Source organism: Anabrus simplex, chromosome 1, assembly GCF_040414725.1.
Source record: "Anabrus simplex isolate iqAnaSimp1 chromosome 1, ASM4041472v1, whole genome shotgun sequence".
NCBI classification, from domain to species: domain Eukaryota; kingdom Metazoa; phylum Arthropoda; class Insecta; order Orthoptera; family Tettigoniidae; genus Anabrus; species Anabrus simplex.
The window spans coordinates 1,715,982,021-1,716,005,663 of NC_090265.1; the positions used below are offsets into that span (position 1 = coordinate 1,715,982,021).

General features: G+C 38.2%; 1 protein-coding gene across 1 annotated transcript in view; it reads right to left on the reverse strand.

The window, feature by feature from the left end:
- The window catches only part of APC7 (anaphase-promoting complex subunit 7), a 197,469-nt gene that overhangs the window by 6,671 nt on the left and 167,155 nt on the right, over nt 1-23,643 (reverse strand). The window contains exon 10 of the mRNA XM_067154711.2: nt 7,922-8,069. Coding sequence (XP_067010812.1) covers nt 7,922-8,069 — 148 coding nt within the window. The remainder of the gene's footprint in view (nt 1-7,921; nt 8,070-23,643) is intronic.

The following is a 23,643-nucleotide window of genomic DNA, read 5'->3' on the forward strand; positions in this document are numbered from 1 at the left end:
TTGAGAAGGAGATTTGTAGGCCGAATTTTTCTGAGCATTTCTTGAGGGTTTCGATTTGGCTGATTGCCTGTTGTTCGTTTGTTGCAAGGATCGCGACATCAATTGCAAAAGCGAGACAGGAGATTTTTACATGTCTTCTTGTCATACTTAATGGTTGCCAATTTCCTTGAGCTTTTAGAGCTTGTTCCCATTCTCTCATGATTTTGTCCAGGGCTATGTTAAAGAGTAGTGGGGAGAGTCCATCTCCTTGTCGGACACCGGTTTTTATCTGAAATTTTTCAGATATATTTCCCATGAATTTTACTTGGGAGGTTGTGTTGGTGAGAGTTAGTCTGATGATTTTTTGAGTCTTGTTGTCCAGTCCGTACTCACTCAGTGTTTGGAAGAGAGATTGCCGGTCAATGGAGTCGTATGCTTTCTGGAAGTCCACGAAGGTGCAGATTGTGGGTTGTTTTCTTGTGTGTCGTAGTTTCAAGATGGTTTTCAGGTTGAGTATCTGTTCTGCACAGGATCTGTGGGGCCTGAAGCCCGCTTGGTATTCGCCTATGAGTGGTTCTAGTTGTTCCTGTGTTCTTTGGAGGAGGACTGCAGAGAGGATTTTGTATGTGACTTGCACCAGGGAAATTCCCCTGTAATTGTTCACATCTGTTCGGTCACCTTTTTTGTGAAGTGGAACGAGGAGGGCGTTTGTCCAATTTTCTGGTAGTTTTTCCGTTGTCCAAATTTCTTGTATGATTTGTGTGAGTTCTTGGAGAGAATTCTTTCCTAGATGTTTAAGAAGCTCTGCTATGATGCCGTCGTCTCCGGATGCCTTGTTGTTTTTCAGTCGTTGTATGTGTCGGTGTATTTCCTCTTGTGTAGGTGGGGATGAGTCTGGGTTTGGGTTCGGGTGGGGTTTAAGTGGAAACCTCTCCGTTGGTTCTGGGCAGTTGAGTAGTGACTCGAAGTATCTCGCAAGTTCCTTGGTGTTTTCGTCATCTGTGAGTGCCAATTTTCCGTTTTGTTTTCTGAAGCAGAGGTTCTTGGGCGTGTACCCATTTAATCTGTTGCGGAAGACGCTGTAAAAATCTCTGGTGTTGTAGTTGCGGAAGTCCTGTTCGGCCGACTTCAGTTGGTCCTCCAGGTATTTCCTCTTGGTTTGTCTGATGAGTTTAGAGGTCTGTCTGCGGACTTTGCGGAATTTTTCTTCGTTTTCAGGTGTACAGTTGCTGATGAACTTCTGGTATGCGTTTTTTCTATTCAATATGGCTTGGTCACATTCGGTGTTCCAAAACGGGTGTCTGCTCCTTTTCTGTAGTGGAATTTGCTCTGATGCACTCTTCATGATTTTGTCGTGGAATTCGTTCCAAGTTTTGGCTGGGATTTTTTCCCATGTTTCCCGGAGATTTGATGTTTTTATTTGTGCTATGTCCAATTTTTTGTTTGCCTTGGATTTCTGGTAGAAGCGTTTTGGGGTAAATTTAACTTTTGATTCTTGTTAGATGATGGTCCGAGTCAGTGTTGGCTCCTCTGCGGACTTGAACGTTGTGTACTTCTTTTTGTGCTGGGAAGGAGATGGAGACATGATCGATCTGGTGTTTGCCGCAGCAGGTGTTGGGTGATTCCCATGTGAAGAGCTTATTGGGGTTTTTCCGTAGGGATGTTGACATGATTTTCAGGTCATGTTGTTGACAGAGCTCGATGAGGCATTTGCCATTTTTGTTGGTCTTTTCGTGTGCTGAGAATCTTCCTGCAGTTTTTCTGTAGCACTTTTCTTTACCAATTTTACTGTTGAAATCGCCGAGGAGAATAATGGTGTCTTTTTCAGGTATTTTGATGAGTGTGGTTTCAAGTTTGTTCCAGAAGTTTTCTGTTTGTTTCTGATCTTTGCAGTCGTTGGTGGGTGCGTGGGCATTTACAAAGGTGTAGTGGCGATTTGCACAGCGAAGTCGTAAGGTCATTAGTCTGTTGTTTATGGGTATGATCTCTTTTACGGAGTTCACGATCTTTTTGTGTACGAAAAAGGCCATGCCTAACATTGGTGTGGCTTTTCCTACTGTTCATGTAGTTTTGCTCTTGAAAATGCGGTCGTTACCATATTCTGACGTCTCCAACTCAGTGAGTCTGGTCTCTTGTACGGCGAGTAGCTGGATTTTTTGCTGATCTAATTCTGATGTTAATCTGAGAAGTTTGCCTACTTGTAGGAGTGTGTTTACGTTTAGCGTGCCGATGTAGAAGGGCGTTTTAGTGGGAAGTTTGCCAGAGAGCTCCGACTCTCTCTTTCGTGTCAGCCCGGCTCCTCCAGAATCCGAGTGGCCGGTTGCCGCCTTCGTTTTCAGTTGGCGGGTGGATCATTCTACATTACCACCTGGAGTAATGTTGTTCTTACTTGCACGAATCATGGTGTGCTTGTTCTCAAGCGATTGGGTTGATCCCGAGGGATCGGAGTACAATCAGGTGGGTGAGTTCCTGAAGGTTTTCTGAGGCAGCCGCTCCAACTCGGAGTACAGACGCTGACCAGTTGCCGCACCAAATAGGTGAACAGACGCTACTGGATTTATTATTATCCTATGCCGTTGGCCATCTAGTGGCTCTTCCGCCTTTAGGGGCAGTTTTCCACCCCAAGGGCAAGAGAGTGCCCTGAACCTCTACCCGCTCATCCGCTCTCCGAAGAGGCCGTTGGCACTTGGTAGAGGAGGACCACTTATACCGGTGGTCACTCGGTTTGTGGACGCAGTTTAATGTCATTATTATTATTATTATTATTATTATTATTATTATTATTATTATTATTATTATTATTATTAAAGCGTCTTTATTGTGGCGAAGTTAGGGCTCCTGGCCCTTTCTTACACTTAACCACTTCATGTATATACAATATAATTTTTACATAAAATTTAAACATATGAAATCTTTACAACCTAAAGTATAACTAAAGCAACTAAAGTAACTAAACTAACTAAAGTGAGTAAAGTATAACTAAAGTATAAAAAGGAAAACATTACATTAAAGAACCATATTCACTCTCATTCATGCATCCCATTCACACTCAAGAAAGACGAAGTGCTTATAAGATGACGCTGGCAAAGGATTTTAAATTTTGTCTTAGATTTAGCTTCCCTGATGTCACTGGGGAGTTCATTCCACCAGCTCGTGGCAGTGATCGTGAACGATCTGTTGTAGGTTGTGGTTCGATGCACAGAAATTTCTAGGGTACAGCCTGACCGGGTATTGAACAGGTGTAGGGAACTAAGGTAGCGAAATCTGGTGGATAGGTAAGGAGGAGTGTTTTCAGAAAGCACTCGATACACCAAAGTAGTTGCATGGAGTCTACATCTGTCATTCAGACGTAACCAAGATAATTGTCTATAGTATGGGGATATGTGGGCATATGGTCATATGTCAAATGCATACCTGATGCATGCATTTTGGGTACGTTGCAGTCTCATGCCTTGCTCATTATTGATATCAATAAAACCTGTATCACAGTATTCGAGAATTGGAAACAAAAGTGATTGAATGAGTTTTATTTTCAGGGACCAAGGAAATATATTTTTAAACCACTTCAGGGGATGCAGGCTTTGATATATCTTTTGGCACACTTTCGTCGCATGTTGCGACCAGTTCAATGTTTCGCTTATAGCCACACCAAGATTCATAACTGTTTCACAATATGGAATAATAGTATTGTTTAGTGCTACAGGAGGAATTCCGTACTGTTTTAAGATGTGTAAGTTTTTCGAAGTACCAATGATTATTGCTTGCGTTTTAAGAGGATTAATTTTGAGACTGTTATTCAATGCAAAATTACTTATGACACTTAAATCTGCGTTAACTTCTTGTACAGCACTCTGAATTTTATCAGTTCTTGAGTGGTAGTAGATCTGCAGATCATCAGCATAAAGATGATACTTGCAATGTGTAATCGATTTGGCAACATCGTGTAAGTAAATTGCAAACAGCAATGGTCCAAGTACAGACCCTTGGGGGATACCGAGGTGTTTGTTAAGCCACTCAGATCTGCTATTATTTACTTCGACACACTGACAGCGATTTTTGAGGTACGAACTGAAAAAGTTTATTGCTGTCTTGCTGAAATTTAATGAATCCAATTTTGAAAGTAGCAGTTGAGGAACAACAGTATCAAAAGCACTAGAAAAATCAAGTAGAACCAGTACAGTCGCTTGTCAAGTGTCCATTGCGTGTCGGATATCATCAGTTACTTTCAGTAGGGCAGTCGTTGTGCTGTGTTCTTTCTTGAAACCAGATTGGTAAGGGTCAAGCAGTGAGGACTCGTGTACCAAGCGTTCTAGTACTTTGGAAAGGGGTGGGAGAATGGATATAGGGCGATAATCTGATGGTAAACTAGGAGAATTCTTCTTAGGAATGGGAATGACGATACCGTACTTCCACACAGTTGGGAATACTCCATGTACGAGGCAATGATTAAATATACGCATCAGAATAGGTAATATTGCACCAATGATAATTTTTATGAAAGATAATGGTATGTCGTCATTACCCGGAGCATCTGACTTGAGGGAGTAAATTACACGCTTCACATCATTCGCACCAACTTTTTTGAATGTGAATTTTACTTGATTTACTCAGGAATGAACATTTATGGCGTTAATATCATCATAATCAGTTAGGTCATCAACTGGTAGATGATTATCATTATTATTATTATTATTATTATTATTATTATTATTATTATTATTATTAGGATAGTTATTATCATGTTCATTATTGTTAGTAATATCATTATTAGTGTATGCTGCTTTCATAAAATGAGAATTTAGATCATCAAGTGGTATACTGGGTGCCTGCTTGGTCAGGCTGCGACATATAGCCATCTGATGCAAATGTTTCCATATTAGTGCTGAACTTCATCTGTTTGTTATCTCTTGAATATATTTATACTTGCTGTTACGAATTAATTGCCTAACTTGATTTTGAAGAATGCGGTAATTTTTGAAATCACTAGTGCTTTCAGTTCGCCTAAATCGCCTATATCATGCATCACGATTTGCCATGACCGACTTAATTTCATGTGTTAGCCAAGGAGACGAAGGGTGAGAAACTCGAATTTGCTTCTTCAGAGCATGTTTGTCATACAGTCATAATATTAAAGAGTTCAGTCTGTCAACCTTATCATCAATGTCATTAGTCAGTAGAATGTCATTCCACGGCAGTTGATATGCTTCATTTCGTATTATCACAGTATTAAAATGCTTAAAGTCCCTTCGCATTATGTACCTGGTTTTGTACTTTGGTACCTTGAGAGAGTAACATAAGTATATGAGATCGTGGGTCGAAATACCTGGCACAGCAAGCTGTCCATGTTTTACCACTTTCTGCGGATTGTTTGTTATAATAAGGTCAATCAGTGTGTGAGACGTGTGGTTTATTTTGTGAACGTGGTTAGTAGCGTCTAGTGTCAGTATATTGTAATCCATGAAAAGGAATAAATTTTGTAAGTATGTTGATTCGTTACTTGTAACTAGGAGATTAGTATTGAAGTCACCAAGAACGATTATGTTTTCATACAGCGGAGTTAACTTCGATAATGCCACTTCTAGGTCAGATATGTGTCGTATGTCCGGCGCCTTGTATACCACTCTGGGCAGTAGTTTTTATTATTAACCAAGAGTTCAACAAACATGAATTCAGGTCAAAATGGAATCTTAGGATCTGAGGTCATAATTATTTTACTTTTTAAGTTGCTACGGCAATATATAGCGCACCCGCCCCTACACGATTTAAATGATCTAGGCAATGTAACATCATGTTATTCAGTTTAACGAGATCAGATTTGAGTGACTGCTGTAACCATGTCTCTGTTACACAAATACAATGCAAATTACTGTTTCTAAATAAACCCTGTATTTCGTCAAAGTGACAAAGAAGCGATTGTGCATTGATGTGACAACACTGAAAATATTGTTGGTGGGGAGCTAACCTTTCCTTAAGAATGTCTCTTGCCACAGCTGATGAAGGGGAAGATAAGAGTGAAGGCGGTCTACAATGAAGAGGGATAGGGTCAATGACATCACGGACATGCTGTTCGGTATAAATAATTGAATCATTTACGTTAGCCATTGTCAACAGAAAAATTCAAACTACTCACACTAGTTGTTTCATAAGCACCTCCAGAAATATTTACACAATCACTCTCGCACACACTATCACTTTCACATACACAAACATTATACGCTATTATATCACTCATTGTTATTTTCCCAGTCAATCTCGTTGCTCACATAAGGCTTATTAAATGTGCCATGCTACTAACAAACATTTTCTGTCCATTGTCTTTCAAAACAACAATGCGGCCGTCCTGTCTTTGTTTTATGTAATGGAATTGTGAACATGTACCTGGGCTAAATGCCAGCAATGTTCAATAACTTACTTACTTACTTACTTACTTACTTACTTTGTTGATTTTAGGAAGGCCTACGATTCCGTTGAAAGAGAAATGCTTAACAAAGTACTCCAGGAACTAGGGCTAGACAACAAAACCCGCAGACTCATCCTAGAAACCTTGACCAACACCCATTCCAAGGTTAAATTTAGAGGTGAGATCTCAGAAAGCTTAGAGATAAAAACTGGAGTGAGACAAGGGGATGGAATTTCCCCACTTTTCTTCAACTGTATCCTTGAAAAGGTTGTGAGAGAATGGCGCAAGGAACTGATCAACTTGAGTGTTCAGAGTAGTGTCTATTTGGGTCGTAAGCATGATGAACAGGTTGTAGATTGCCTGGCCTTTGCAGATGACATGGCTCTGATTGCTGATTCTCTTGAAATGGCAACAATGCAGGTAAATTGCCTCAGGAAACAAGCTGCCAAAATGGGTCTTCAAGTGTCGCTGGAGAAAACAAAATTCTTCAGCAACATGAAAGAAGCTAACAGAGAGATGTTACTAGAGTAGGGAAACATCAAGAGGACTGAGAAATTTAAATATCTCAGCAAATGGATTGAACCTAACTTATCAGAAAGAGCATCATTATCCATGAAGAGTCAACAAGCCGGAACTAGCCTATCGACTGACTAAGAACACCTACAACAACAAATGCCTGTCACGCAACCTGAAACTTAAACACTACACATCAGTCATACGACCAGAAGCCCTGTATGCCATGGAGTGTCTTTCCTTGAACCGAATAGGTCTGGCAGAGAAACTGGAAGTCAGAGAGAGGAGAAACCTCAGGAAGATCCTAGGCCCGGTAAAGGAAGATAGAGAATTCCGAAGGCGATATAACTCTGAGCTATATGAACATACTGAGAGGCTCTCTGACTGTGCAAGGAAGAGAAGGGTAGCTTTCTATGGTCATGTTGCAAGATTGCCTCCAAACCGACTGACCAGCCATCTGTTCACCTTCTAGCAAAACAAGAAGGTTCGTACCACTTGGTTGACAGAAACTAAGAAGGATATTAAAGAACTGGGAATAACAGATCTCCAAAAGAGACAGTCTGTGAGACGCACCCTGAAGGAAGTCCGTGGATTCCAGAAAAAAACCTGAAGGAAATGTACCTCCTGGACAGAAGAGAGAAAGGAGTTACACCAGCAGAAGATGCGACAATACTGGGCAAGGATCAAAGCCCAACAGTTGAACAAGCATGGTCCAAAGTAGGCCCATTTGAAAGAAGAAGAAGAAGAAGAAGAAGAAGAAGAAGAAGAAGAAGAAGAAGAAGAAGAAGAAGAAGAAGAAGAAGAAGAAGAAGAAGAAGAAGAACCAGTTTGGTGCACAGGTATGCTAGCCTTTATATGACCACTGAAAGCTCATCCCGCATCCAGTGAAGGCTAGATTTTGAAGTGCTCCCACCCAGAAGGGTTAATTAAGACAAAGAAGTGGCAAGATTTTATGGCATGCAGCAAAGGGCTAACATGGTAAGAAGAGTTTCATAACTGTTTAGTAAGAAAGTTATAGGCATACTTTACCTCATTCTCTGAATCTGCTATTCTTTCATACGCTGGATCACCATTATCATCTTCTCCAACAGTCATATAGTAGGACGAGTCTAATTTATTAGACGAGTTGTCAATTCTGTGAAGCCCTTCTAATGCTCGGCGGTTATTTGGATCCATGCTAGTAAAAAAGAGACATAATGAAATATAATAAATCTGATACTTTTATACAAATATATAACATTATAACAAAAATAACCAACAGCTACCAGTTATTGTATGTCTAACCCTTGCCATGTTTCTCTATGGGGTTGGGTATGAAGTGAAATAAATCTTCATAGGGAGTTTTTATGACTGGAAGTCCTTCCTGACAAACAGCTATCAGTCATTACAAAAATCATATTCAAAACTGACATATTAAGAAAGTTACTTTTTACTTATATTTCTTTCTTTAGGGTGATTAGAAAGTGTCTGGCCATACTGTAAGGCCTGCTATAGTAATGTAGTAAGATCGTATAGCTGGTGATTCAATAGCAACGTTTCACAGGCAGGTCAAAGACGCTTTCTGGGCAATGCTTAGAAGTGCCTTCAGAAGACTATCTGATTGTCACAGGCAAAGACCATGCAGTTTACACTGGACATTATATATAATGATAACAGCCAGGGAATTCAAGATTATGCACAAATCCATAATCTGGTTATCATCAACACCTCTTATTCTTATCTAACCACATATTACAGTGGCATAAAAGCAACACGATAGACTACACACCTGTTAGGCATCGAGATCTTAAAGATGTACCGGACATTTTAATTTGTGTTTTACAAAAAAGTCACACCCAACACCAACAGGTTATCTTCAAGCTCAGTCAGTATAAAGTAACTAAAAAATAGTAAACTCATGTCCTTGTCCTGAGGTGGTACAGATATTTTCATATTAACAACATATCAGCCCCCTGCCATTCTTAAATTTCTGGCAGTAACAGAAATCAAACCTGGGCCACCGAGGATGGCAGCTAATAGTGCTAACCATTATGCTACAGAGCCATTGAAAACCATACAAGGTTGCACAGGACTACTGATGATCAAATGGTGAAACTTTAATGAAAAGGAAGCCAATGTAACTAATCACAAGTGCTGAAGAAAGCTTCCCATGAAGCCAAACTTCTTGTTCTTGAAACAGCAAAGACCAAACCTCATATGATGGAGAAATATGTATGCTTTGGAATGACGAAGTCAAAGATGCGGTTCGCAGGAGGAAAGAGCTGTATCACAAGTTTCTGGAGGCTAGAACATTTACAAAATAGCCCATAGTGAAATGAAGAAAACTGTAAACTCAACAAAAACCTCTACGCAAAACTGTCAAATGGGCTGACTGACTGAAAAGTTGAAAAATGTTTTTATATTAAATAACTACATATACGTTGTTGATGAAAACTCCAGTGGGGAGAACAGACTGTTTTAGAAATCAATCTGGACTAGTCTGAGAAGTGTATTGTCTCCACTTATATTTACAATGGTTATTATGGATGAAATTCTAAAGGAAACAAAGGCATAATAGAGACCAGATACGAAAATATTGTTTCCGGATGACATAGTGACAATGTGATGTATATATAATCACAAATTAAAATATGTATTGTTTAGGTGGACCTTTTCTCAACCTATTGTAACTGTTCATCAATATGGACCAAACATGAAGATTATTTCATACGATCGACAGAGTAAACAATACAGAAGTTCAAATCCAACTAGACGCTTTAAATAACAATACTGAGAAATATGGTATTAAAATGAGTGTGGAGAACAGTAAAACGGTGGTGATGACAGGAGGAGAAAGAGAAGAAAAAGGAATCATTAGTACTAGAGGACAAAACCTTGAGGTTGAATGCTTCAAACATTAGGGATGTGAAATAATGCAAGATGCAAGGTTGAATAAGGAGATCAACACAAGAGCACAAGTGGGAAATAAGTTCTATCAGAATGTAAGGAACTTTGTGTGGAATAGAGAAGTTCCTAGGGAATGTAAAGAGATAGGGATAGAAAAACTGAGTGATAGGATGGAGAAGAATAAACTCCCTGCCATGTAAGCTTATAGATTAATCTTACTCTTTCTCCCGTGTTAATACTGAAGGACTATGAATCTGTTTGAGTAATACCAGGTAAGTAGCATGTGGCATGTTAGAATAATGCATCTCATAGTGTAGTTGGTGTTAAATGACAAACGCAGCATTTGAATAATACAGCCTTATTTTGTCCAATTCATAAGTATAGAATGCAATTAGGATTGTAATCGTACAAAATTCCAACCTCACGTTAAGTCAGTTTTCGTATTTACGCCAAGTTATAGCTATGTATTAATTTTGTATTGTCAGTATCATTTATTTCATTGTAGGAATACTGTACGTATTTATTAATGTAACATAAACATTATATAGGCATTGTAAGAACTCTGTGTTAAATAAGTGGCATTCTGTGGCAGTAAAAGTTGGGAATCTTTGTTAAGCAAGAGAACTAAATATAGAGAAAGTTGTGTAAGAAGATGGTTTGCCCAACATGAAGTGTGTCTCCCAACAGTTTTCAAGGCGTCAGTACACCAATGTTGAGCATCACAATTTTTGAAAATGGCGTGCCACATGTGACAGAAATGGAAGATTGCGATTAGCTAGGACAGAGAAAAACATGTGATTTTAAGAGTTTATTTTATGGTTGGTTTGCTGGAAGGTTGGTCTTATTGGTCTTAAATAGTGGAAATGTTGTGATCGGCTGTTTGTCCTATCTGAAGTGAGCGACGTTTTAGTCCTATTGAATGCTGCTTGCGTCTGTTCCTTGGAGATCTTTCTCTGGTCAATGGATGTCCGGTTGGGACATACCACAGGCTTAGATATCATTATATGTTTTATAAAAGTCTGCTATGAAGTGCTAAGCCATTATACTTAGCTGAATATAATGTGAGTATGGTTTCAATGTAAAACAAAACTGAGCATGAACTTGTCACCAAAGTTATCGGCTAGTTTGGCGAGGAAGGGTGGTATATAACCTCAAAATCAATCAATCAATCAATCAATCAATCAATCAATCAATCAATCAATCAATCAATCAATCAATCAATACAGATAACTTTGAGATGGTGTAGCGGGTTATACAGCTGAGGTTCACGATCTGGCTATTCAGACTAACCAGATTATATACATATATATATTCAAGCTAATAAGATATTGTGTATATATGCACAGTTGAGTTTAGCGTGTCAAGGGACGGAGAAAGTCTAATATAATGTTTCATAGCATGGTCATCGTACCAGCTAATTTAATTCAGTTATTATGTCAAGTAAATTCAGTGCTGATTGTGAATAATAAGAGAAAACAAAGTATTTTTCATATTGTAATTTGTGTTGTCTCATGTGTTATGGAGCTGGTATGCTATAGGTATATTGATGTGGTTAATTTTAAGTGTATATTTCTTATATTGTCGTTTTGTTTTCATCTATTGAGGTTCATATTGAGGTGGTTAATTTTGAAAGCATATTTATACATTTTAATGGACTGTGTGTCATTTCACAGTATATCCTCATGCCTTTTTCAGTTCAACAACTCGTCATGTTAGGCAAGCAAGTAAGGATATCGTCAGCCTATGACCCCAACCTGGATAATATTCTCATGCAAATTTCACATTGTGTATCATCAAGTACACTAGTTCCATAACATTGTATTAAGTAAGTGTAAATGTATTGGGGAGTCCAGGAACCTGTAGATACCACTCGGGTAATACAGCAGTTTATTATTATTATTATTATTATTATTATTATTATTATTATTATTATTATTATTATTATTATTATTATTATTATTATTGTTGTTGTTGTTGTTGTTGTTGTTGAGTCATCAGTTCAGAGATTAGTTTGATGCAGCTCTCCATGCCACCCTACCCTGTGCTCACCTTTTCATTTCTACATAACTGCTACATCCTACATCTGCTCTAATATGCTTGTCATATTCATACCTTGATCTACCCCTACCATTCTTACTGCCTACACTTTCCTCACAAACCAAATGCATAAGTCCTGGGTGTCTTAAGATGTGTCCTATCATTCTATCTCTTCTTCTCGTCAAATTTAGTCATAAAGATCTCCTCTCACCAATTCGATTCAGTATCTCTTCATTCGTGATTCAATCTATCCATCTCACCTTCAGCATTCTACTGTAACACCATTTTTCAAAAGCTTCTATTCTTTTTCTTTCTTTCTTGCTTTCTTTCATCCGTCCATGTTTCACTTCCATACAATGCCACGCTCCAAATGAAAGTCTTCAAAAACATTTTTCGAATTCCTATATCAATGTTCGAAATGAGTAAATTTCTTTTCTCAAGAAAGGCCTTCCTTGCTTGTGGCAGCCTGCAATTTATGTCTTCATTACTTCAGCCATTGTTAGTTATTTTACTACACAAGTAACAATATTCATCCACTTCCTTTAAGACTTCACTTCCTAATCTAATATTTCTTGCATCACCTGACTTTGTACGACTGCACTCCATTACATTTGGTTTGGACTTATTTATTTTCATCTTGTACTCCTCACCCAAGACTCCATCCATACCATTCAGCAAATTCTCCAGATCTTCTGCAGTCTCAGATAAAATAGTAATCATAATTATGGATTTATGAGAATGACCCTGTATAGTGCAGGTTTAAAAGTGAATGTTATCAGTTTGAGTCCTAGTAAGCTTGTGATCACGTTGTGGAGCTAATGTTTGGTTGGTACTAGTGCAGGATGTCTAAGAAGCACGAAAAATCTGCAAGAACTCCTTCAAAAAGGAAAGCAACATTACCTCCTCTATAAAGATCAGTTCAGTTGAAATGGAAGAAAATTTTGTTACCAACCTAACTTAACCTAAACTTGTCATGTCACGACTTCGGTATGGTTCGCAGTTTTAACCCTTGTGTATTCTTATTGACTTACAGTATATGTAGATGTAATATATTTGCCTGTGTGTTTTATTACAGCAGCCTTTCACATAAGTCTGAAAAGTAATAGCAAATTTCAAGAAGGAGCTGAATTATCTATTAGAATATAGTACTAATAATAACCTGTCTAAGCATTTAGCTTTGTTCGTAATCTTTGAGTACAGTAATTCTTGCAAAATTCAAACTTACAATTTTCATTTCTGTTTGTGCTTAGATGTGACATACGGTACCGCTATTGTAATTAGGATATGTCTGCAGTTTAAACTTATTGTAGTGTACTGTACAGTAGTATACGAGTAATATCTCATTAGAATTTAGCGTGCTTATTTTATTATTGTAAAATATTTGTGTAGTACCGGTATAGTAGAGGTACAATAACAATGTTTTATTATGGTCCACCTGTTCAATACATTATAATGTTGTTACATTTAAGATATCTTCATTAGTTAAAAAGTTATATGTGGGACATGTTTTGCTCCCCTACAGAGCATCATCAGCCAAATCTGAATCTCAAAGAATAGTTATGTTTGTAAATAATGACTTAAGAACTATTAGACCACTTTTCACAAACTTAAAACTTACTCTATTAGAATATCATAAAATACAGAATCTTTGGATACATGCCTTAATTACATGTGCTTAATAGGAATTAATTGTGGAAGAATGAGTTCTAAAATATTTAAAAAACCAAGTAGCATGTCTAAAAATCTTAGAAAGACATGAAAATCAATCTTAAGAGATAAATTTGAAGATTTTCTGGCAAAGAGATCTGGTAAAAAAGTTATTTATCCCTTGTGGATAAGAGTCTATAAAGATTCAAATATCTTGTCAATTTGATGATTGAACTTGTGACAGGATGAATGTTGGTCTTCAAAAAATTTAAATGCTTGTTATTTGACCTCGGCGAATGCTGCTGAATAATACGCTCTTGTGGACGTCAGTGACAATACATTGAAATAATAGATTTAATAAGGCATGATTGAAAGGGACATAAATCGACGATCGTATTATAAGTTGTTGCTTGGTTTATCTTGTTGTATGTCCTTCCAATTGCTGTTTGTCAGTTTGGTATTATCCGAGGTTGTGTGGTGACTGTCTGTTGTGAGATTAGTCACTTGCAACAATTGTAGAGGTATCCGTAGAAACTCTTATTAAAATTCTGTTGTTGTAATTAGGATAGGCTTAATTGCAGTTTAGATTTGTGTAATTCTTGTGTATTCCTTTTGGTATTCAGTAATTAACAGCAGTTTTTATCCTGTTAGGGTGTTGTAGGATAAAAATAGAGTTTGACTAAGTAGTATTGTAGTGTAGTCGTATATTAATTACCTTATTGTCGTGTGATCTTTAGGTACTTTCCCAGACAATATATCACTCCGTTCATTTTTCTTTCTGAACATAAGTTATTTTATTTTTCCTTTTATTTTGATTTTTTCCCCCCGTAAAGAATGGCTAAGGAGTGCAAGTGTAGGGACTGTGGGTGTGGCGAGACATTGAGGGGCATGAGGGAAGAGTTGGAGAGTTTGAGGGAGATAATAAGGATTCTCACAGAAAACAGGAAGGAAGACGGGCCTCCCTCAAACAATGTACAGGTTACAGTAGGTGTACAAGAGGGAGAGGAAGGAAACGGGGAGCTGTAGAAGACAGGTGGTCTAATATTCTAAGGAGAAGGAGATTGCAGACTAAGGGCTCTATTCAGGATCAGAATTCAGGACAGGTGTCTGTGCAAAATCGGTACAAATCACTCCAGGTAGAACAACAGAGGGAAGATGAGGAACAGGAAACTGTTGCTGAGATGTGTGGAAGTAGGAGGAAGGGAAAAGGTAGGAAAGGGAAATGTAGAGTAGAGGATAGGAAAAGACAGATGGAACAGGGTCATGCGAAGGAGAAAGGGAGGAGGAAGTAGCTTCTGCAGCTATCAGGAAAGATAGGGCTGACCAGGAGGGGAGGGGATCAAATGAGGTGGGTAGTGTTGAGGCTCTGGTCATGGGGGATTCCATTGTTAAGACATGTGGGGAAAGTGTGTGGAGGAAAGAGAACCAGGGTAGAATGTTATCCAGGAATTAGGTTGAGGCAGATGTTGAGGAAAGTAGAAGATAGGGAGGAGGGGAAGGAGAAGGTGGTAGTGTTTCACGTTAGTACTAACAACGTAAGGCAATCAGCTATAGGTTCGTTCCAACACGAGTCCCTGACCGTCCGACGCATGCGCATTTGAGAGAAAGCGTTCCAACACACACCAAACCAATCCCGGACTGATGCATGTACTCAAATACGGCGTTCCAACATACCTCAAACTGTAGTTACTGACCGCCAGAACTCGTCCGAGGCCTGTGGCATGAACCGGTAGTACGGACATGCGCAATGGAATACATGCGCGAGAGAGGAAACTCACTGGACAGACCACGTGCATTTCCACTCCTGTTCTGTTCCTCGTTCTTCTCCCATGTGGTTTGTTAACATTGCCATAACCTCTAAGCGGTAATAGTTATTTCTAAATCTGTTAATGAATTCTGTTAAGGTACTTGTGAGTTGAGGAGTAGAAATAATAAATTAGTAAATAACGAATTAATAAATACGCAATAAAAATGGAAAAGTATGGGGATTTCGTTGAATCTTCATCCAGTGGAGATGAGTTGGATATGCAGTTATCAGCGCCAAGGAAGCGAGAAAATTATTTGTGTAAGTTTTATTGTTGCTAGTGGAATTCTCGAGGTACTTTCTAATCGCGTCATTCTGATTTCACCGTCCAAACTCAGTAGCGATTATTATAGTTGTTTTTTCTAATGGTAGAAAATGACAGGGTCACGGCCACATAAAAGTTAATTACCGTAAAACTTGTAGGTAATCCTGGTACATCATAACGGAAACATGCTTACCACTTGTTCCACTGCTTTCCTCTCACCCTAGTGGGACCTGGGAGCGAACTGTGTTGTACATGTTGTGGAGGGATGTATTTGCTTTACGTGTTTCTCCATTGGTTGGTTGGTTGGTTGGTTGGTTGGTTGGTTGGTTGGCAGTAAGTTGTGTGTCATGTATTGAGACGAACACGAACACCAAGTTTCCGCGTTCATGGAATTAATTGGACCTGACCAGGAATTGGACCCGCGACTGCTATGAAACGAAGGTTGTGACAATGGCTTTTGATAATAGTGAATTATGATGATAAATAATAAAGAACGTGCAAGTGTATTTATTTTTATACCGAGCGAGTTGGGCACGCAGCTGTGAGCTTGCATTCAGGAGATAGCGAGTTCGAACTCCACTGTCGGCAGCCATGAAGATGGTTTTCTGTGATTTCCTCATTTTTACACCAGGCAAATGCTGGGGCTGTACCTTAATTAAGGCAACCGAAACTTCCTTCCCACTCCTAGCCCTTTCCTATACCATCGTTGCCATGAACTATCTGTATCAATGCGACGTAAAGTAGCCTGTAAATTTATTTTTACGCTTGTAGTTTGGGATTTACTATGCCTAACGAAAATGTGACTATATCAGCAGTTCCCTTACACAGCATTTTCTGCCGAGTATTGGGAGCTGAAAACATTTATTTTCTTCCTTACACCCTCAACCATAATCTCCTTTAATATCATTCAGTATCTCGCTATATTTCCTTAATCGCAAATATTTAGATATGTATAAACATTTGTGTTTCATCCAAATTCTTATATCAAGGACTATAACATTTCTTTGAACCAATTTACTTACATCATAGTTCCTTAACGGTGAAATACAGGCCTAAGGCTTCGAGGCAGATATCCCTCCCTAACCAATTAAAACGAATATAAACCATGTGTGTGTATTTCATTCTTTATTCATTTTTAAAATACTTGTTGCACCGTGTTCTATACGTATATTGAATTTCATCAGTATTTCAGTAATTTACCTTTCCTTTTTCTCACGAATCTACAAACTAAACAGGGCAAGGTAATACGCGCCATACTCTTTGTTTACACGTCAGATTGCTGTCCAGGAAGCGTTCCAACACGATCAAGTTCGGGACCAGCCGCTGACCAATCCCAAACCGGCGCATGCGCACAGGGCGATGCATGAACCCGCCGGTGACCATCAGAAACTCGTGTGTTGGAACGAACCTTATAAGTACCAACATAGTTGGGGATCTAGTAAATGCAGCACGGGTGAAGTTTAAGAAAGCAGAGATTGTTATCAGTGGAATACTGTGTAGGAGGGATACTGACTGGAAGGTGATTGGGGATTTAAATGAGACTATGGAATAGGTATGTGGGAAACTGGGAGTGAAATTTCTAGATCCTAATGGGTGGGTAGGAGATGGAGATCTGCGCTCAGATGGCCTTCACTTAAACCGCAGTGGTACGTATAAGTTATGAAATTTATTTGGAAGGATAATAGGGAGGTACATTCAGGGAAACGGGGTAGCCTAGGGAGCGGTGATAAGGGAACAGGGAACCGGAAATCAAGTAGGGATGACATAAAATTGTTAGTGTTGAACTGTAGAAGTATTGTAAAGAAAGGAATAGAATTGAGTAATTTAATAGATATATATTTACCAGATATTGTAATAGGAGTTGAAACATGGCTGAGAAATAATATAATGGATGCAGAAATTTTCTCACGGAATTGGAGAGTGTATCGTAGAGGTAGGATAGGAATGGTGGGAGGGGAAGTATTCATTCTGGTGAAAGAACGTAAGCTACAAAAAAGTTAAAGGTGAGAAACATGAAATTCTAGGTGTAAGGCTCATTTCTAAAAATAATAGGCAACTTGATGTCTTTGGAGTGTACAGACCGGGAAAGGGTAGCGCTGACACGGATTCAGAATTATTTGATAAGCTGATCAGGTATGTGCGAAACGACATGGACAGGAAATCTGAAATTACCAAATGTCAATTGGAAATTAAATGCGAACAACAGGAAGTATGACCAACAAATGGCAAATAAGCTAATATGGGAAAGACAGCTGATTCAGAAAGTGATGGAACCAACCAGAAGGAAAAATATCCTGGACGTGGTGCTGGTAAAACCGGATGAGCTCTATAGAGAAACTGAATAGATGGCATTAGTTATCATGAAGCCGTTTTTGTCGTAGTTAAAAATAAATGTGATAGAAAGGAAGGTCTAAGTAGGACTATTAAGCAGTAGCATATGGCTGATAAAGCAGGCATGACGCAGTTTCTAAAAAGTAACTATGATCGGTGGAAAACGGTAAATAAAAATGTAAACAGACACTGGGATGAGTTTAAAGCATTGTTGAGGAATGTGAAAACAGGTTTGTACCTAAAGGTGGTAAGGAAAGGTAAAGACCCACCTTATTATAATAGAGAAATAAAGAGACTAAAATGGAGGAGCAGATTGGAAAGAAATGGAGTTAGAAATGGCTGTCGAAGTAAGGAGAAATTGAAGGAACTTACTAGGAAATTGAATCTAGCAAAGAAGGCAGCTAAGGAGAACATGATGGCAGGCATAATTGGCAGTCATACAACTATCAGTGAAAAAGGAAGGGTACATATAGGTATTTTAAGGCAGAAACAGGTTCTAAGAAGGACATTCCAGGAATAATTAATGAACAAAGAGAGTGTGTATGTGAGGATCTACAAAAGGCAGAAGTATTCAGTCAGTAGTATGTAAAGATTGTTGGTTACAAGGATAATGTCCAGATAGAGGAGGAGACTAATGCTAAAAAAGTATTAAAATTTACGTATGATAACAATGACATTTACAATAAGACACAAAAGTTGAAAACTAGAAAAGCAGCTGAAACTGATAAGATTTCTGGGGATATAATAAAAACAATGGGTTGGGATATAGTACCATATCTGAAGTACTTACTTGATTATTGTTTGGTTGAAGGAGGTATACCAAATGAATGGAGAGTTGCTATAGTAGCTCCTGTGTATAAAGGAAAGGGTGATAGACATAAAGCTGAAAATTACAGGCTAGTAAGTTTGATATGCGTTGCATGTAAGCTTTGGGAAGGCATTCTTACTGATTATATTAGACATGTTTGTGAAATTAATAACTGGTTCGATAGAAGGCAGTGTGGTTTTAGGAAAGGTTATTCCACTGAAGCTCAACTTGTAGGATTCCAGCAAGATATAGCAGATATCTTGGATTTAGGTCAAATGGACTGTATCGCGATTGACCTATCTAAAGCATTTGATAGTGTGGATCATGGGAGACTACTGGCAAAAATGAGTGCAATTGGACTAGAAAAAAGAGTGACTGAATGGGTCACTATATTTCAAGAAAATAGATCTCAGAAAATTAGAGTAGGCGAAGCTTTATCTGACCCTGTAAATAATTAAGAGGGGAAGTCCGGAGTGTAAGTATTTATCCAAGCGACCCCAAAAACTATGGATTCGGCATTAATATTCATCATGATCAATCCCTCGTCAAAAACACGCTCGAAGAAACCACAATTAATCCCACGCTGGAGATGATGTTCTACGCAGTGTAATATCAGGACACTTCGCCAAGATTTCCGATGTTCTTTTAAAGAGAAATGTTAAAACATGGAAAGTTCAATTGCACAAGGTAATGGGTTGTAGAACTCTTAATTATCATTAGAGAGTTGTACTATACACTGACATAAGTCTTAATGCACAGTTCGAATTCTTACTTTTGTTTCACGATGTTAAATATGTGACTCAGAATATCACAGTCTATGCTACAGTGTGATTCATAAGTCAAGTTAATGCAGAAATGACCTACAGTTGTTTTCAAAATGAAAATCACAGTCTTTCACTCACAGTTTATAACAGTCACGGATTATGTCTTAAATTCACTCGTAGAGTGACCATCACAGTCCATGAAACACTCGAGAAAATGCAATTACTATCGCTCCTAGAACAGTCTCTTGAAAATGTTCATAAATTAAGAGGTTTTTATGACTGAATTTGCATCACACAAGTTCATATGACCTAATATTGCTATAAAATGTTCTTAACATTTAGTCAGTTTCTCATGGAAATAATCAAAAGTTCGAGAAATACGTGAAAAATAGTCACATTTAGTTCTGTCAATTATCGAATATTCTAGTGGAAAAACAGTTCACAATCGTAATAATATTTGAGAAATGCGTCTCAGAATTAATTAAATTGTCATAAATTGAAAGTTCAGTTTATCACGCACAATGTCCTAGTATGCTGTCACTTATGAGAGATTGACAAAGTCCACAATACCATCAACTGGTAAATTAAACACTTGAATTTTCAATTATACTTCAATGCACAGTCTCTATCGTAAATTCACTTGGTTAAGACATTCGCAAATCTTATACAATGAAGATTCAGTCTGAGAAAATTTTACAATAGTTCACACGTCACGACGCGGTTGAAACCTTACTTGCAACGATCTCGCACAATTTCAAAGTTCTAGAGTGTAACTTTCATGTCTCTCGCAGAGCATAGTGACGTCCAGTCATGATCGTAGAGTTTAAGATACATTGACTATACGCTCGGGTCGTCGACCTATTTATATCCGGCTAGCAGCAGCTCTCTGAGCCAGGCAACAGAGGGGTGATAATACTTCCCAAACTTCAACTTGTTATTTCTTTGAAACCACTAGGCGGATTATTCTCAAATTTTCAACGTTGTACTTTTAAAGTGTAAGCTACAATTTGGTGTTAGTCTCATATTTCTGTGGCTTGGTTCTAAAAGGGCCAATGTCATTTTTTATCGAAACTGAGATATTAACTGATACAAATGCGTTTTATCCTGGCTTGCGATATGTTACAAGGGCCAATGTCTCTGTTAAGTACTAAACGAACAGTTAACGTTTAATTAAATAAGCCCTTGCCAATAATGTTAGATTACCAATAAAGATTAGAGACATGGCAATTTTTAAAGAATACGATAGAAAAAATTAGCATTTAATACGGTGACTTCCACAAAGAAAGTATAAAGTTATTTAAAGATAGGTGTTGAAAAAAATAATTGGAAAACTATAAGCAAAACTTCAAATGCTCATAGCTCAAAAACAGGTTATTTGACATTGGCCCTTTTAGAACCAAGCCACAGATTTATTGGTCAAGTCGTTGAGAAGTACAAAAATTGTTTCGAGACATTTCTGCGGGGAGGTGAGATGCATGCGATACTGACGTCGCTCGACCTTGCCCCGCTCATGCTGTCTTCCTCACGCAGTGCAGTATAGACGAGAACATTCTTGTACAGCTGTTTGTACATCGTAACTTAGCCGTTCTCTCATGAATAAAGATTTTACAACACACATGTGCCAGGGCCTATGCCTTCCTGGTACAATATACTGTATTTACGCGAATAATCTCCGCATATTTTTTTTAAAAATTCGAGGCATGAAATTGGGGTGCAGGTTTTTTTTGTGTCAAGGTTGCAAACACGCTCCTGGCTCACCTAGTTTTAGATGCTGAGTGTACAGTTATGCTTTGTGCAACCGTAGATGGAAGAAAACTGTCCCGATATGTCATATTTAAACAGAAAACAATTCAGACTTTTAATTCTAAACTGACTTTCATTTTTTTTAAATAGTACCGTATTTTACAGAGTAATTTAAATTCAAAATTTCTCCATGTCACGATAGAACGCGTCTTCCAGAACGCGCAGGGGTAGCTTTCCGCACTTTCACTCACTTTGGTGTGTTTCACAGTTGAAAATAGAGTGAAATCGTAATTCTTTTGTATTCAGCATTTTAAGGAAAGCCACAATATCAGGTAGCTGGCAGTACGCGGAAAAGCAGAATCCACAAAAACTGGTGAGGGTTGGTATTTCTGAATTACAAGATGGCTGTTAATTCGAAATCACATAATTGGAAGTCCGATTGCTGTATTACAAAGACTTCAAATTAACGAGGTTTTACTGTATCGCAAAACTAACACCAGATTTTGCTGGTGTGTCTATTTCAAGTGTTTATATTGCGCAAAAAGAATTATCCACCATCGGTCGTGTTACTGTCCAGTAAAAAGAGACCACGTGTGAAGTTTTTTAGGCCCGTATTCACCAACGTCTGTAACTTTTGCTGTTATCTTAGATTTTCAAAACTCGGATATGTCATTATTTCGGATAACGCTCACTTCCGTATTCACCACAGAACTTATTATCTCGGTTTACCAAAACTAAGTTTTCGTTTCAATCTCAGTTTGAACCGCATTTTTTCATACTGACGTACAGAAAACAAATGATTACGTGCTGCCACCACTATCGAATTGTAAACAAGTTTTGATTCCATTCGGGGTTTGCAAATAATTTGCATAAATTATGTCCGCTATTGAGCAGAAACGGAGAAAGAAGCCTAATATGACTTTCCAAGAGAGTGAATTGTTATTGAACTTGGTGGCAGAAAGCATTAACAAAGGGAATAAGAAAATCCAATTATAGCCTACACATTGTACGTCACTCAAAAAATAAGTCAGTATTCCTTCATTCTTCATTAAAAGTCACCCAATCGTGTACCGTACAGGATATTAGCTATAATCGAGAATTCATTTTAGGCCTACCTATGTGTTGGGAATTCCAGGTTATGTTCGGAAGCTTTAGATAACCTAAAATGTGTCTGAAAATTAGAGTCGTCGTAGTCCTGGAAATATGTCGCACGTTGTTTTATCCATCTAGGACGTTTATTAATTGCATTATCTTGATCATATTACTCGTTGCTGTGATTTTATCTTTCAATTAGATATTCCAGCCGCCTACGGGCGTTAGACATGGAGTTTGACGAACTTGTAAGTCATTTAGGAGAGGATTCTAGTGATGCAAGAGACAATGAATCTTCCCATCCACAGGGAATTGAGCCTTATGCAAGTTCAGATTAATGAAGTACCTGTCACGTAAGTAGACCTACTTGTTCATTTTCATGGAAAATATATTTCATAGCAGTGATATTTGCGTAAAGACCACGTGGACCTCGTGGAGTGAAACGAAATATTTGTTTATGCCTAAGTTACTCTTCCAATGAAAGGAATTTTAGTTCATTTCATTTTTTTCATAATGAGCCTTTATAAAATGAGGGTGCGGGCATTATTCGACGGCGGGGATTATTCGGGTAAATACGGTATATAGATAGATAGATAGATAGATAGATAGATAGATAGATAGATAGATAATTCAAAACAGTTGATCGCACTGACCTCTGGTAAAAATTTAATCCTTACACTAGGATTTACAGTGAATGGAACTATATTAAACCATGCCGTATTTCCAGGCCAACCTTTTTTTTTACATGAAGTTATGTTCTACATCTCCTACCATCACCACTGTTTCCAGCATAGTATCTTCTTCAATTTCACTAGAAATACCAACAAAATCATCCAATTATTTGAATCATTATCACTACTAGCAGAAATACTAATATCACTTAGAGATTCATCTTTGATGTGCTCCCTTATTTTATTTTCAAACAATTCTCTCTTTTGTAGTGCTCGCCGTTTCTGTTTACCTCATCAGCTGGTCAGAGAGTATATAAAGGAGAGGAGATAAAGATATCTTAGGCCAAAGATTTCACGAAAGCAGCTGGCAACCCTTCTGCCGTCTGTTGAGAATGCTGAAAAACATTTTCAACAAAGAAATTACTGGGCGATCGTGAAATAAATACTGCAGGTATTTGAGAATTTCTCGGGCAGTCACGTTATGGACAAGCAAACACCGCCTGAGAATTTCTCTTGCATGCCACTGAAGACGTTAATAACGAAATTCATTTCTTGTAATGAAAGAACCTCTCCGAGGCTTCAGATTTCCTGATATTCCTTCAGAGCTCCGAGCAGGAGAGCACTCCATCAGAGATGCCAACTTTCAAGAAAGGCAATTCGTAATGTAGCCGTATGGCATCGCGGGGGGGGAGGCGTAGTATTT